Source organism: Pristiophorus japonicus, chromosome 10 (assembly GCF_044704955.1).
Source record: "Pristiophorus japonicus isolate sPriJap1 chromosome 10, sPriJap1.hap1, whole genome shotgun sequence".
In the NCBI taxonomy this organism is placed as follows: domain Eukaryota; kingdom Metazoa; phylum Chordata; class Chondrichthyes; family Pristiophoridae; genus Pristiophorus; species Pristiophorus japonicus.
The window spans coordinates 102,373,989-102,390,592 of NC_091986.1; the positions used below are offsets into that span (position 1 = coordinate 102,373,989).

Consider the following 16,604-nt stretch of genomic DNA (forward strand, 5'->3'; position numbering starts at 1 on the left):
AACATTTAAAGATCACATGGATGAACTTCAACAATTGTACATCCCTGTCTGAAGTAAAAATAAAACAGGGAGGGTGGCTCAACCGTGGCTAACAAGGGAAATTAAGGATAGTGTTAAATCCAAGGAAGAGGCATATAAATTGGCCAGAAAAAGCAGCAAACCTGAGGACTGGGAGAAATTTAGAATTCAGCAGAGGAGGACATAGGGTTTAATTAGGAGGGAGAAAATAGAGTATGGGAGGAAGCTTGCAAGGAACATAAAAACTGACTTCACATATCTATAGAAGCTTTTGCAGAGAAAAAGATTAGTGAAGACAAACGTAGATCCCTTGCAGTCAGATTCAGATGAATTTATAATGGGGAACAAAGAAATGACAGACCAGTTAAACAAATACTTTGGTTCTGTCTTCATGAAGGAAGACATGAATAACCTCCCGTAAATAATAGGGGACAGAGGGTCTAGCGAGAAGGAGGAACTGAAGGAAATCCTTATTAGTCAGGAAATTGTGCTAGGGAAATTGATGGGAGTGAAGGCTGATAAATCCCCAGTTCCTGATAGTCTGCATCCCAGAGTACTTAAGGAACTGGCCCTAGAAATAGTGGATGCATTGGTGGTCATTTTCTAACAGTCTATTGACTCTGGATCAGTTCCTATGGAATGGAGGGTAGCTAATGTAACCCCTCTTTTTAAAAAAGGATAGAAAACAGAATTATAGACTGGTTAGCCTGACAACGATAGTGGGGAAAATGTTGGAATCAATTATTAAAGATGTAATAGCAGCGCATTTGGAAAGCAGTGAAAGGATCGGTCCAAGTCAGCATGGATTTCTGAAAGGGAAATCACGCTTGACAAATCTTCTAGATTTTTTCAGGATGTAACTAGTAGAGTGGACAAGGGAGAACCAGTGGATGTGGTGTATTTGGACTTTGAAAAGGCTTTTGACAAGGTCCCACACAAGAGATTAGTGTGCAAAATTAAAGCACATGGTATTGGGGGTAATGTATTGATGTGGATAGAGAACTGGTTGGCAGACAGGAAACAAAGAGTAGGAATAAACTGGTCCTTTTCAGAATGGCAGGCAGTGACTAGTGGGGTACTGCATGGTTCAGTGCTGGGACCCCAGCTATTTACAATATACATCAATGATTTAGACGAAGAAATTGAATGTAATATCTCCAAGTTTGCAGATGACACTAAGCTGGGTGGCAGTGTGAGCTGTGAGGAGGATGCTAAGAGGCTGCAGGGTCACTTGGACAAGTTAGGTGAATTGGCAAATGCATGGCAGATGCAGTATAATATAGACAAATGTGAGGTTATCCACTTTGGTGGCAAAAACAGGAAGGCAGAATATTATCCGAATGGTGACAGATTAGGAAAAGGGGAGGTGCAACGAGACGTGGGTGTCAAGGTACATCAGTCATTGAAAGTTGGCAGGCAGATACAGCAGGCGGTGAAGAAGTTAAATGGCATATTGGTCTTCATAGCGAGAGGATTTGACTAGAAGCAGGGAGGTCTTACTGCAGTTGTACAGGGCCTTGGTGAGGCCACACCTTGAATATTGTGTACAGTTTTGGTCTCCTAATCTGAGGAAGGACATTCTTGCTATTGAGGGAGTGCAGCAAAGGTTCACCAGACTGATTCCCGGGATGGCAGGACTGACATGTGAATAAAGACTGGATCGACTAGGCTTATATTTATTGGAATTTAGAAGAATGAGAGGGGATCTCATAGAAACATATAAAATTCTGACGGGATTGGACAGGTTAGATGCAGGAAGAATGTTCCCGATGTTGGGGAAGTCCAGAGCCAGGGGTCACAGTCTAAGGATAAGGGGTAAGCCATTTAGGACTGAGATGAGGAGAAACTTCTTCACTCAGAGAATTGTGAACCTGTGGAATTCTCTACCGCAGAAAGTTGTTGAGGCCAATTTGTTAAATATGTTCAAAAAATGTGGCCCTTACAGCTAAAGGGATCAAGGGGTATGGAGAGAAAGCAGGAATGGGATACTGAAGTTACATGATCTGCCATGATCATATTGAATGGTGTTATAGGCTCGAAGAGCTGAATGGCCTACTCCTGCACCTATGTTTCTATGTTTACCTCCACTGAACTACTCAGTCCAACGGATGCATATTTGAATGTTTATGGTGGACAACTAGTTTGACCATTAATTGCCAGATCTGCTGGACCATTTAAAGCACTACCCGGTCCTGCTCGCCTCTGCCAAAAAAGCTCACTACTCCATGATCATCCTGGATTGCAAAGTAACACCGGCTTCCCTTCGCTACTTGTCTTCTTAAAACCATCTTCCCTGCCCCTTACACCCTCACCTCCAACAACAATTGTGAGGAACTAAGCCTTCTATTAAGACCATCTCTTCAGCTGCCTCTGGCGCATCGCTCCCTTGTCTTAGCCCACAAAGCCCACCTTCCTCCAATATTCCCCCCCACCCAGCACTGAACTAATATCTTTCTCTAGTTTCTCTCCTAGCTCCCCTCATGCCCTCACTGATCTCATCTTGTCCGTGAGACCCACCACATGCCCTCTCATGCTATTCCCAATAAATTGCTGAACACCAATTTTCTTTCCTGGCCCCCATGTTAGCTGAGCTTGCAAATGGTGGTACTGTCCCCCTCCCTTTTAAATCTGCCATCATCTGCCCCACCCCCTCAAAAAGACCCACCCTTGATCCTCTGTCGTTACAAACTACCACCCCCTCTGCAACCTCCCTTTGCTCTCAAGTCCTTGAACATATTGTCACCTCAAAAACCCTTGCCCATCTTTCCTACAACTGTGAGGGGAATTTTAATCTAAGAAAAAGGTGGATTTGGAGCATGGTGGTAGTTAAATTGTTAAAAATCGAAACCCCATCCTGAACCCACCTCCAAACCGCTTACTTCTGATTTTAACGGAAGTGGGATGGGGCAATGAGTCAACCCGCTGCCAGGAGGCGGGACATCAATTTAAATATTACAATGAGGCTAGGCTGGAAGCCTCTTCTTTAACCTACATTTTGTTTTTAACTGTAGCTGGACCGGTTTTACACACCTCGAAAAGCCCAGCAGTTACAGCGATGCGAGAACTGCTGTATCCAAGAGGTGTCTTCATACCTACCCCTCCTCGATTCAGGGTCTCTGCCTGGCCCACCCACTGCAAATGAAGACCCACTCACAAGGCCTCCGATTGCCTTCCCGGACCACGCCCAACCCCCTCCAGTTTGCATGAGGCCAGCACGATCCTCCAGTGGCCGGCTCCGATTTTCCTCCCCCCCAATGAGCCTCAGGCCCCGATCTTCCTTCTCTCCACCCGACCCCCCACCGCCCCCCAGATGAATCTTCCGCCCACTTCCCCATCTTCCAGAGACCGGCACCCACCCGATCCCTCCCTGTTTTGTCAGTGCGGCCTAGTGCCGCAGGCCTACCCGTCCGCTGCCAGCCATCCTCTCCATCTGGCTGGCTGTTTGAGGGAAACAGAGGCTTCAGATGCAAAAATGGCCTGCAAGAAACCTGTTCTGCCCATATTGGAGCCCACCCACCCTCCCCGCTGCCACCTCACACCCAACCTGCCCTCCCCATGAAAATCCAGCTCTGTATGGTTGAACCTCTCCAATCAGGTTTCCGCCCCATCAGAGCACTAAAACAGACTTGATCAACGTAATAAATGACATCCTTTATGACTATCATCATAGTTCGCTATCTCTCTTCCTTCTTGATTTGCCTTCAGCCTTTGACGTGATTGACCACACCATCCTCCTCCAAAGCCTCTCCTCCATTGACTGCCCTCGCCTGGTTCCATACTTATCTATCCAGTCATAGCTCCTGCAATGGCTTCTCTTCCAGCTCCCCTACTGGAGTCCCTAAGGCTCCATCCTTGGCCACCTCCTATTTCTGCCCTTCGATGATGTCATCAGAAAATACATTTATAGCTCAGGAATGGGCAGTATCATTAGAAAAGTTGGAGAATTAGTGCCAGGCATTAATGCACGCAAAATTCATTCTCACTGCTCAAACAAATGAATGGAACTCTAATTCAAGCCTTAAACCCCCAAGCTTATTGACATTACACTCAAATGGTGGACCAATATCATATGCACTCTAATCATAAGTTATGACTACCACAGGATTTTTTTCAGTTCTTAAAGGGGGAAGACCAAAGCCATTGTCTCGGCTCCTGCCACAAAACAGATGGTTAAATTGCAGAGTACTATGAGCATAAACTAACAGGAAGAATAATGAGACAAATCAGAGAAATAAAAGACAAATACGATGCACAGAAAATGTGTGAATTTCTTAAAGTGGTGGATAGGCAGATAGAAATAAAAGCATGAACAATTGTCAAAGTGGAGCAGGTTACAGCAGCCGGAATCCTGGAAAAATAAAAAAGGTCAACACCAAGGCTGCAGACCAGCTTTGAGCTGAGTATTTCAACAGAGTCCTTATGACCAGCACACACCTGCTCGCACCTCCCCCCTGAAATTCCAATACACCCATCCCACATCGCCAGCATTTCTTGCTGAAGAGAAAAAAGTTTGTAGTAATGGTCTGAAGTTATTAAATTAATAGTAAAGCCAGATAAGGTGCTATTCTTCGAGCTTATGTGAGCTTCATTGGAACAGTGCAGGCAGCCAAAGAGATCGAGGTCATGAGAGGAATGGGATGGGGAATTGAAGTGGCAAGCGACAGGGAGCTCAGGGTCACACTTATGGACAGAATGGAGGTGTTCAGCTAATCTGTATTTGGTCTGTGACTAGTGAATACAGGAAGAAGATGATTACTTGGAGGAGTGCATGTGAATTGCTGTCTCACCTGGAAGGAATGTTTGAGTCCCTGCCCAATGACACAGAAGGAGATCAGGAAGATGATATATTTGGTGGTGGTATCATGTTGCCGGTCGTGAAAAAGGTAGAAGTTAATCTGTCGAATGAGGAGGCTGGTGGAGTGGAAGGTGAAAATAAGGAGGTCCATTTCTGGGGGTGGAGGAAGGGGTGAGAGCACAAACAAGGGAAATGGGACAGATGGTCAAGGGTCCTGTCTACCACAGCAAAGGAAAATCCTCAGCTGAGGAAAAAGGAAACTTTGCTGATGTAACAAAGATGGTGAAACTGGGAGAAGTGAATTAAGTTTTATGTGATTACATAGGCTATTTCAATGTTGACCTAAAGGTATTACAAAACAAAATCATGACAACATGGAGGAATTATGGCCAAGACTACTCAAGCCCGTGGTGTTACACACGAGGAGTGAAAACCAAGTGGGTCATCAGGTGAATCAGGGCTAGAGGGCAGCTGATAATTGGATGAAGGTGCAGAGATATAATTCAGTCCCCATTTTGAAGTCATATATTCTGTGCTTATTTTGGTTTTTCCAATATAGATTCCTACATCCATACGTATAATGTAAACTACCTATGTTGACAGGTTAGGCTGTAATTACATCATTGTGCCAGTGGTGTCACTGTAGTGTCTCTACTCAGGGAGGATGTAAATACTGCCTGAAAACTGTTACATAAGTAGTTTCCATTATGAGTGCGAAGTCCATGCATACCTAAGATTGTTATCACAGATATGAACAGATATGTAGGGATGAGTGTTTTATTATCTTATACTGGTAGAAATGCTTACCTAAGTATGTTGAAGGTGTCAGCCATATTTATCTGAACGGCTTTACACAAAATAATTGTAATCTGAATTTAGCCAATGCATTTGTGTAAGTTGAGCACAAAGAGAGGATGCTTCTGTACTATTCCATCTGGAAATGGAGGAAGATAGTTCACTATTTTTGAAGCAGTGATTACAAAAAAGTAGTCACCCAGCAAGTATTTTATACTACATTCTATTACATAAGAACATAAGTAGCAGCAGGATTAGGCCATATAGCCTCTCAAGCCTGCTCTGCCATTCAGTAAGATCATGGCTGAACTTCTATATCAACTCTACTTTCCCGCCCTCTCCTCATATCCCTCGATTCCCTTAGTGCCCATAAATCTAACAATCTCAGTTGTTAGATCTCTTAATTTCCAATGAAATACAAACTCTGATTGTAGTTTTAATGTAACTTTATTTCTGGCAGAGAGCAACAAGCTTCTGGCTTTAAGCCAGGTCTTTGTCCTTCTGAGACCACATGGTCAAAATGGCTGTACTTATACCTGGATCAATTTACAGAAAAGAACTCGCCTTCTTTGACCTTATTGGCTCAATTAATAGTCTTTTAACCTTTTAATTGGCTCGCTACCCAAGGGTCCTAAAATGTAAAGCTGATTGATGACTTAATGCAACATGCTACCACTCACGTAGCATCTCTGACTTGTTGTCTGTGAATTTTCACAGCCTGTCTAAATGCAGCCTGTTTGAATTCTCTATCATCAGTCTAGAATATAATCATCGACTGAGCATCCACAGTCCTCTCGGATACAGAATTCGATAGATTCACAACCCTCTCAGTGAAGAAATTCCTCCTCAGCTCAATCCTAAATTGCCGACTCCTTATCCCGAGACTATGACCCTTAGTTCTAGACTCTCCAGCCAGGAGAAACAGCCTCTCAGCATCTACCCTGTCAAGCCCAAGAATTTTATACATTTCAATGAGATCACCTCTCATTCTTATTAACTCCAGAGAATATAGACCCATTCTACTCAATCTCTCCTCCATAGGACAGCCCACTCATCGCAAGAATCAATCTAGTGAACCTTCGGTGCAATAAGGCAAGAATATCCTTCCTTAGGTAAGGGACCAAAACTGTACACAGTACTCCAGGTATGGTCTCACCAAAGCCCTATATAATTACAACAAGATGGCCTTACTTTTATACTCCAACCCCCTTGCAATAAAGGCGAACATACAATTTGCCTAAAAGCTTGCTGAATCTGCATGCTAACTTTCTGTAATTTGTGTATAACACCCAAATCCCTCTCTCACCTTATTAAAAAAAATTCTACTTTTCCATTCTTCCCACCAAAGTAGATAATTTCACACATCCCCATGTTATACTCCTTCTGCCACCTCTTGCATAATCACTTAACCAATCTATACCCCTTTGCAGACTTTTTGCAACCTCCTCACAGCTTACTTTCCCACATACATTCTGTGCTTCTCTGTGAAAACTTTCATCTCCAGTGATGCAGTGTTATTTTCTTTGCATTAGAAGATGGTCTTCAAGAGGGGTTGGTGATGGCATGCAACAGGCAATGCCCCATACCTGCTACAAGAAAACGACCATATGCTGAGAAGCCGTACATAGCTTGGAAGATGCATAATTTTGTGGAGATGACAATATTCCTGGTTTGTGTAATGCTAATCATCTATCTTCCCATAGGAACGATTTTCACTTTTATTAGATTCAAGGCAATGCTTGTGCTGTCATGAAACACAGCATGTATTTTTATTGCAAGAATGGTATGCATAACAATGCCCATCTGCTCACTCTGTTCTACCTATTTTTACAGAAAGGGCACAATCCCAGAAGGTGGGAGTCAGTACCATAACACCATCACACAGACCTCAGCACTCTGTCATCCACATCACTTGTAGCAGGTGCCAACCTGAACATACATGCTTCAGAGGTATTAACGAGATTCATGAGTAGTGCAGAATGAATCGCTGATCATAGATGAGGAAGGGCCAGAGGTGGAGGGTGAAGAAAGGCTCTGTTTGTTGTTGTGCAGATGTACAGTACAGCCAGAGGCCCTGCTGAGTTGTTTTGTGACTCTGATTTCACAGAGCCATAGATGAAATGGAGGATTCTTCACTAGCATAAGCTGGTGAACAAGCCACTTGCCTCTGTGCACACGATAACACAAGCAAAATTGCCATTAAGGCTGGATCTATACACCAGACTAATATGCTCTGAAGACCAAACTTAGAAACTTAGGCAAAAGTTAACTACTCAATTAACACCCAATCACAAAATTACTACTTGTTAATGCAAAAGTAGTGTATGTTATTACTGTAAAGTACAGAACACATTAAATTCCCAGCTGTTCAAACATTTTTGCTTCATCTATGGGATAGCATGTGATTCTAATCTTCTAAAGGGAATGAATATTGGGGTTGGGCATGATGTCTGAAATAGATTAAAGTATCAGTCTAGGGGCCTGTTTGGACCCTTTGGTAACCTTGTTGCTGAGTTGTTTCACACTGTAACCTGATAGGAGATAAGCTTCCTTATTTATTTGATTGTCTGAACATCGCTATCAACCAAAGTATTTCCACTTTTTGCTATAATCTTGCAGCATATTAAGCTAGTTTTTAAACTTATACCAGCTATAAGCAAATGCTAATTCTGAGTTATGATGTATATTCTGCAGTGCTAGAAATGATCAGCTTGATTTAGGTCCAGATGAAATCCGTGATAAATTGATTGGTGAATGCAATACCAGTACCAACTTCCCATTTAAGACCATTGTAATTAACCCTGTCATGTAGCCAAATGAAAAGGTAAATTGTTAGTTGAAAGACTTTACTTAAGTGTTACTTTTACCCAGAAGCCTTGGGAGTACCGGAATCCAAATCTTTTCTGTAAGAATGTGCCAATCCTATACAGAGTAACCACATAATCATTGGAATAGATCCAAACTAATAAAATGAGTCCCTTTCCCAACAAAACACAGACATACATAACTATTGAAGAAAACTTTTAATGAACAAAAATGTGACTATCACCTTTATAACATCTTCAAATAGCAGTGACACTTTAAACACTTATTATTGTGCAACATATGAAGTATAAATAAATTAACTCAAAAAATAAAGGATTTAAAATATTTAAAAAGTTAACCAAACATTTTATAAAATAAAGGAATAAGGAAGATTTTTTGCCATAACAGATTAATTCTCTATTAAATGCTTTTAGTTATTGCCTAAGAGTCCTATATCTTCACCAATATTAAACAAGTAGTTTGCTAATTTAAACATAATTCGCAGAGATGAAATATATGACCATAATTTAAAGCGGACTCGGTTATTCAAAAAGAAATATACATTTATGCAAAATTATTCTTTTCTGTTTTATAGCTTGACTTGAATAAAAATGAAAGACAGATTACAACATTTTGTTCAAGTGCTGTAAAATATTATAAAAATGTTATAAACATAGAACATATTTTTTTCTATTACAGAAATCCGCTTATACTTTACCATCTTTTTAAGCAATGTATGAGTGTCTCCATACACTTATGTATTAAGAAATATAATTTTCCTTCATCAAATATATATTACACAGATCAGATGACAATTTAAAGCAAAAGAAACCTTGAGAAACAGAACAGACCTCCCTAAAAATAAACATAAGCTTACAGTTTTGTAAAAGCACAGCTTCTTCTGGATTTTAAAACAAATGAACATGCATTGTGTTCTGGTTTTTCAGAAAAGAAAGTAAAGAAATGAAAAATTCCACCCGCTGCTTCCTGGATTAAGTTTACTTTCACAGGAAGAAAAGACGGTCAGCCAACTCCAGGTTAGGTTCTCTATGAACGTTCTGAGCCACCAGAGTTGTAAGCTTGAAGGCGTATTGACATGAAGCTGGAACACGAATCACACCCTGAAAAAGGGCAACATTTTAAAAGTGAACGGTGAAAAAGGGCAGCAAGTAGTCCAAAACTGTCCACCATACACTGAAAACCTCTTTAGTAAGTAAGTATTAATGATTGCTAATGCTGCACTCAGGTGATCTAGAAAGAGTATAAATGAAATAAATGGCATCCATTTTAGTGAGAAAAGAGCCGAATAACTAATTGAACTTCCAGATGGATAACTATACACTGTGTTAAATATAGTTTATTCATGATGATCACAAGATGAGAATAAAAGTATAAACAAGAGATGGAGTTACTCTGAAAGTCACAGAAAAGATATCCCATCAAGTCTTTGGAGAGCGGTAACTTGATTCTGAGTCACCACTTTCCAGACAAGTCTCAAGATCCTACTTTTCAGGAAATGAAAAATGACTGGCATTTTTTTTTTTAAAAAGAGGATGCTTTAAAGTAAGCTCATTTTCAACAGACACCACAAAAGGAGAATCAATAGCCAAAACCAAAATTGCTACTAACATTTGATTGCATTTGCTTTATTTTCAGGCCTCCTAGAGGATTTCTATTAACTGGAAAGAGGTTAATTTACTATATATGGATAAGGAATAGGAATAAATCTGTTAAAGAGGGGTTTCCATCCCATGTCTCAGTGTGGCAATTGGCTTGTTTCTGGAAAATGGTGGGCACAATTAATAGAGAGAAGGGAACTATTTATAGAATAGTGTACTATGGGAGACAATAACAGGCTCTTTGGCTAAAGTATGTCTTTATTTCCTTCTTTGGTTTCCATACTTTCCATGGGGAAAGTGGGCTGAACTGTATACAGAGCTCTACCAATATTAATTTAAAACTTGACAACAGAAGTTGCATCTCCTTATGGTGATATGCCTCAGATTAGCTGCTCGCCATATCTAGAACTGTCGGTGTCAACCCCTATCCTAACACTGTGGAATAGCACACAGGACCTCAAATGTGATATACTTGTGCTGCCACCAATTTAATTGAAACAATGGCCCTGATTTTAACTCCCCAATACCTGGCAACTTATCCCCTGCCTTTCGATATTAACCTGCTCTTTTGAGCTGGTGAGCAGGTCACCTGCAGGAAGACAGTGGGATCCTTTTTTAAATATGCAAATTGAGTCCCGATAACAACATCGGGATACGACTGCAATTTTGGTTGGGGGCTTTAGCCGGTGAGCAGTGACAGCTTTCATTTCAGGGCAAACCTGCCAGGAGGTGGATTGTGCATCAGAAAAGGCTTTTACGTTTTTTTAAAAATATTGTTGGGTTTCCAGGAGGGCAGTTGTGCTCCTCCAAACCTTACAAGGAAGCCTTGGGCCTCTCTTGACCCAGGCCCCTCCCACCCTTCCCCAATTGCAATCACCGCAGTCACCGCCCCCAACTCCACTACTGACATGACTGCCTCGATGTCTCAGTTGTTTCAGGGCTCACACGCACCGTTCCCTTATCCTGCTTCCCTGCCCCAACTCCCCACCATTAAAATAGAGTCCATTGCCTCTGCCACAAAAAAGATTCATAGAATACATGAGGTGGTAGTCGTAACGATCTCCAGGAACTGGATTGATACTGGTTGAATTTATTGCACCTTAGACCTTTAAAGCCGTTAGAGAAAAGAGACTATCATTGCCTCAGTTTGGGTTAGATTCAAATTCAGCTTCAAATTTTTTTTAAGTGTCAGCCTTCTAATCCACTCAATGTCAACCTATTTTAAAGAAGCTGTATTATTTCTCACAAGTTATATTTATCTTCTAGAATACGAGTTAATTGACTAAGTCAACAATAAACAAATTCCACTTCATAAAAGGTCAAATAATTCAAGATATGGGGCCCAAGTTTCCACAAGAAAAAAAACGGGCGCCCCTCCGAGCTGGGCGCCCGTTTTTCGCGCCTAAAAAAATCCTCGGTATTCTCCACCTACTTACAGGTCCTCTGGCCCTCGGAGCAGCCAGCACGAGCTGTGAGGGGGCGGAGCCAGGTCCCGGCGCTGAAAACAGTGCCGGGACCTCTGCACATGCGCGCTACAGTCGGCACGCAAGTGCAGTAGCTCCAGGAGCCGAACTGTGTGGGAGGGGCCCGAAGCACGCAGCCCCTAGCCCTGGCTGAATGGCCTCACTGGGGCTGCGTGAATAAGGCTCCTCCCACGGCCAGCTCCTGCTCCCTGCCCCCGACAAGACCCGACACCCGCCCCCCCCCCCCCCCCCCCCCCGAGTCCCGACACCCGCTCCCCCCCCGCCCCGACCCGACACCCGCCCCACCCCGACACCCGCTCCCCCCCCCGCCCCGAGACCCAACACCTGCTCCCCCCCCCCCCCGGTCTCTCTCTCTCTCCCCCTCCCTCCCTCCCCCCCTCTCTCTCTCTCTCCCCCTCCCGCTCAGCGACACGAACGGCTGCAGAATTCTCCCTGGCTGAAGCACTTTCACACAGGTAGGAAGATGGTTTATTTAATCTTTTCTTGGCTTATGTTTATTCAGGTTGGATTTATTTGTATAATATTTGTAGAAGTATAAATAAGGATTTATTGTCGAATTTAATGAGTTCCCTTTCCCCCCCCCCTCCCTCCCATCTCGTTCTGGACGCCTAATTTGTAACCTGCGCCTGATTTTTTAATGTGTAGAACAGGTTTTTTCAGTTCTACAAAAATCTTCACTGGCTCCATTCTACTTTAGTTTGGAGTACATTTTCACTGTGGAAACTTTCAAATCAGGCGTCAGTGGCCGGACACGCCCCCTTTTGAAGAAAAAATTCTGTTCTAAACTAGAACTGTTCTACCTGACCAGAACTGCAGAAAAAAAAATGTGGAGAATTGCGATTTCTAAAATAGTCCGTTCTCCACCAGTTGCTCCTAAAAATCAGGCGCGAATCATGTGGAAACTTGGGCCCATGGAGTGGCAATGTATATTCACATATATATCTATATCCATTTTTATGTATAGTGACACATTTTCAATTATGTTAAAATTCAACATTCACATAAGATTGCTATTTGCTGATTTTTTTTACGATTATTTTTTTTACTAATTTACCTCATTAAAGACATTCTTTGTAGGGTTCCTGCTTTATTTACACGTCAGTCACCTGGATTACTATCAATTCATTAATTTTGTAGTATTAATATCCATTTGTCATGCATTGCCTCACCTTTCTTATTTCTAGTTGATTAATTTTCTGTTTATGGATAATTATGGGGAGCAAAAGAAAGGCAACATTCTTAATCCATTGATCTTAGGACTTTAGACAAATAGTTCAAGGAAAGAAATTGTTGGAAAACAGCATCGAAATCCATATTTATTTATGTTTTCTTATTTTTCTCCAGTTATTTATCGAAAGAAGCCAGGGCAATGTTACCTAATGTTTCATAATTAATGAAGGACTGCCAGAACATTCAAGAATGTACAAATGATTTAACTTGGTTAACATTGGCAGCTATATTTTAATATAATTTTTGGTTATTTTTCTCCCCTTTTCTGAAAAAAAATTTTGTTTCAGAGAAGGGATGAGTGCTGGGAATGGAACTCTTCCCAGTGTCAGCATCAGGCATTCTCTGGTCAGATATAGAATAGTCGGATGCCCCTATTCTGCTCCAACAAATCTCAGTCCCGAGCTCAGAAAAGCAACCCTACTGCACCAGTGTGACATTTTTCATTTCCAATTATTGTCAAGATAAAGAGGAAGTTTTGTGCCACTAGGAACTAGATTCAGACAGTCCAAACGCATGTCACATAGGACCCTTACAGCCAGTAGATAGTGGAGACTTTCACTGATTTGAATTCAGGTCCAGAGATGAAAGATCTAATTCATTACACCACCCAAATCCTTTCCTGACTTGTTGAGGCCAAGGCCCAAGCACTGTTGTCCTGTCAAATATTCAGGGAGGCTTCTGTTGATGCCATTCTATGGGCTCAATTTTCCTCAGTGATTTGCGCCGTTATTTTGGAGCAGGCTGCTTTTTTTGGCCCGTTAAAAAACCACAGTTTCCCCAATCAATTTGCACCAGCGTAAGATTTTTTTATGTACGTTTTTTTTTCAAAGGGGATGTAACCTGCCACTCGCGCCAATTCTGGCCATTTAAGCAAGTTTGGCCAGCTGAGAGTTATTCCAGTTCTGCTTAGGCCGGCGTATGTGGCCTCTGCAGAAAAGCCTTCTGTGGAGTTAAATAAATTGGCGCAGGTAAGTGCAGCAGATGCCCGGACAACAGCAACAAGGTATGAGAGAGGGGGAGAGAGAGAGGTGGGAGGGGGAGGAGGGGAGAGAGAGGGGATGAGGGGGAAGTCTTTCGGGTGTATTTAGGTGTGGGGACTGGGAGGGAGGAGGCCATTCGGCCTGGGATAGGGGCGGGGATGCGGACCAGCAAGCCCTTCGGCCAGTGCTAGGAGCGGGGGCCCAGGACGACAAGGCACTTGGGGCCAGGGTCAGGCGGGGGGATGCGGACCAGCAAGCCCTTTGGCCTGGGCTAGGAGCGGGGGACTAGCAAGGCACTCGGGGCTGGGGGGAGAGCTGGAGTTGGATCGGCACAGGCAAGGGGCTCAGAGCGGGCTAGGCAAGCAGACCGGCAAGCCCTTCGGTCAGGGCTAGGGGAGCGGGACTGGCTTTAATAATTGGAGGCAAGTTGCTGCAATATATTTTAATGTGTTTTTAAGTTGATACAATCTGTTTTAATGTGTTGCGAGCTGGCTGTATGTTTCACTTTGCAGCCTCAGCTCACATTGTGTCCCTGGTTACCGTGGCAATTCAATCTTTTTGGCGCAGACCAAGACTCCACCCCCAAAACTAAAGGACAGGTTAGGCCACGCCAAAATGAAGAAATACAACGGGGAAACTTAGAAATTTTTTTTTTGGCGTACTTGAGCCCCCAAAAAACAGGCCTAACTCTTCAAGTACGCCAAAAAAAAGCTTTGGGGAAAATTGAGCCCATTATCTGGTCACTTGAAGGTGCACAAGGCAAGCATAAGTCAGTATTGACTTTCTCTCCCTCCTGCCGAGAAGTGACTTCCTCTTAATAAACAGACACTCAATGAATTGTGCGGTGAAATCCTGGGCATGAAATTGCATTCTCTCTCTAAATTGCACTATACTGGCACAGCACAAAGTAATCAATAACCAATTAATTCCATTCAATAAATCCAGTTTTTGTAAACCGAGTATTTACAGATAAAGATGTTAAGAAATTCATATTTGAATACTGGTTTTATTTTTTAAGCAGGAGTTCAGGATTATGGTTTGTTTTGATTAGCTTTTTTTTTTAAAATAAAGGGAGTATTACATTGCCCGGTAATCAGTATCTGCTGACCAATCCTTTCCCTGAAGACTGAGTCAGTGCCAAGTTTATCATGGAAATTGTTACTGAACAATGGGTGGATGTTGCAAAGTTGAAGAGAAAGAAAGAAAACAGCTGTAATATAAAATAATTAAGCATTCATTTAAAAAATCTACTTACTGGCCAGTTGTAATAGAGGTGACACATCTTATAAGTTAATCTCTGCACGTGGTCTGGCTTCATGCTGCTGTTGTCATACACAACATTGTAGTATGTTGGGGAAACAGTGCCTTGATGTGCACATTGACTGATTAGGAAAAAGTCATACCTATCAATATCATAGAACAAAATCAGGTCACATTCAAAACACTGTGATTTAGCCTGATATTATATGAGAGAACCCCAACATTTTAAGTTCTTGTAAATAGTTTATTAACTGATAGGGATAATGTTCTAACTTTGTGCAAAATCTCCATCTATCTCTAACAAGTCCATGGCGCCAAGTGGGTAGGGCCAGGGGTGGGGCCTCCCTACACCAGAAGGTCCTGGTTCCCTGGCTCAGAAGGGGCCCAGTCTAATACTGAGAACTGAGACACAAAGAAAGGGCCAAGGGTGCTGGATGTGGTTTTGGAGAGGGGAAGGCAGCTGGATGGTGTCTCAGAGAGGGGGACCTGAGTATAGATTTTCTGTAAGTCACCCAAATTATGACCGCATAGCACAGGCAGGTATGGAGTTGTGCCCACAGAAGAGTGGGCACCTGGCTATCCCATGTAAATTAGGTGGCCTCCCTATGGGCCCAAGTTTCCACATGATTTGCGCCTGATTTTTAGGAGCAACTGGTGGAGAACGGACTATTTTAGAAATCGCAATTCTCCACATTTTTTTTTCGGCAGTTCTAGTGAGGTAGAACAGTTCTACTTTGGAACAGAATTTTTTCTTCAAAAGGGGGAGTGTCCGACCACTGACGCCTGATTTGAAAGTTTCCACAGTGAAAACGTACTCCAAACTAAAGTAGAATGGAGCAAGTGAAGATTTTTGTAGAACTGAAAAAACCTGTTCTACACATTAAAAAATCAGGCGCAGGTTACAAATTAGGCGTCCAGAACGAGGTGGGGGGGGGGGAGGGGAAGGGAAGTCATTAAATTCTACAATCAATCCTTATTTATACTTCTACAAATATTATACAAATAAATCCAACCTGAATAAACATTTATAAGCAAAGAAAAGATTAAATAAACCATCTTCCTACCTGTGTGAAAGTGCTTCAGCCATCGTTCGTTGCCGCGGGGGTGTGGGGAAGGAAACCGCCGTTTGTTGCCGCGGAGGGGAGGGAGGGGAAGGAGACAGCGGTTTGTTGCTGTGGAGGGGAGGGAGGGGAAGGAGACAGCGGTTTGTTGCCGCCGCGGAGGGGAGGGAGGGGGAGGAAACTGCCGTTTGTTGCCGTGGAGGGTGGGGAGGGGAAGGAGACAGTGAGAAGGCTGCAAGAAGCCTCAGTGCTGATGGCAATGTGCTTTTATTAAAAAATGTTCAAAAATTAAACAGCTACAAAGAACTACAAAAATGGCCGAGTGCCAATGTTTCCTTCACACTGCGCGTGCGCGAACTCTCCAACGCGCACGCGCAGCGTTGCCGGCAGGAAAAAAACTAATTTAAATAGTACCCGCCCCCTCCCACTTACAAAATCGGCACGAGTGTAGGCTCCGCCCCCCTGGGCGCCGCGCCAAACAGACAAGGAGCTGCAAAGCGCTCAAGAATAGCGCGTTTTTTTTCTGCCGCCGTTTTAGGCGCGAAAAACGGGCGCCC

At 42.9% G+C, this 16,604-nt stretch overlaps 1 protein-coding gene across 4 annotated transcripts in view; it reads right to left on the minus strand.

The window, feature by feature from the left end:
• Positions 1-9,063: 9,063 nt before the first annotated feature.
• Positions 9,064-16,604, minus strand: part of LOC139275049 (piwi-like protein 4) — a 116,895-nt gene continuing 109,354 nt past the window's right edge. For 3 of the 4 annotated variants that reach the window (XM_070891967.1, XM_070891969.1, XM_070891968.1), the window contains 2 exons: positions 14,982-15,129; positions 9,064-9,534 (listed from right to left, as the gene is read on the minus strand). In XM_070891967.1, the coding sequence (XP_070748068.1) occupies positions 9,418-9,534; positions 14,982-15,129 (265 nt within the window). In that variant the 3' untranslated portion in view covers positions 9,064-9,417. The remainder of the gene's footprint in view (positions 9,535-14,981; positions 15,130-16,604) is intronic. The other variant, XM_070891970.1, reaches the window with a different exon arrangement.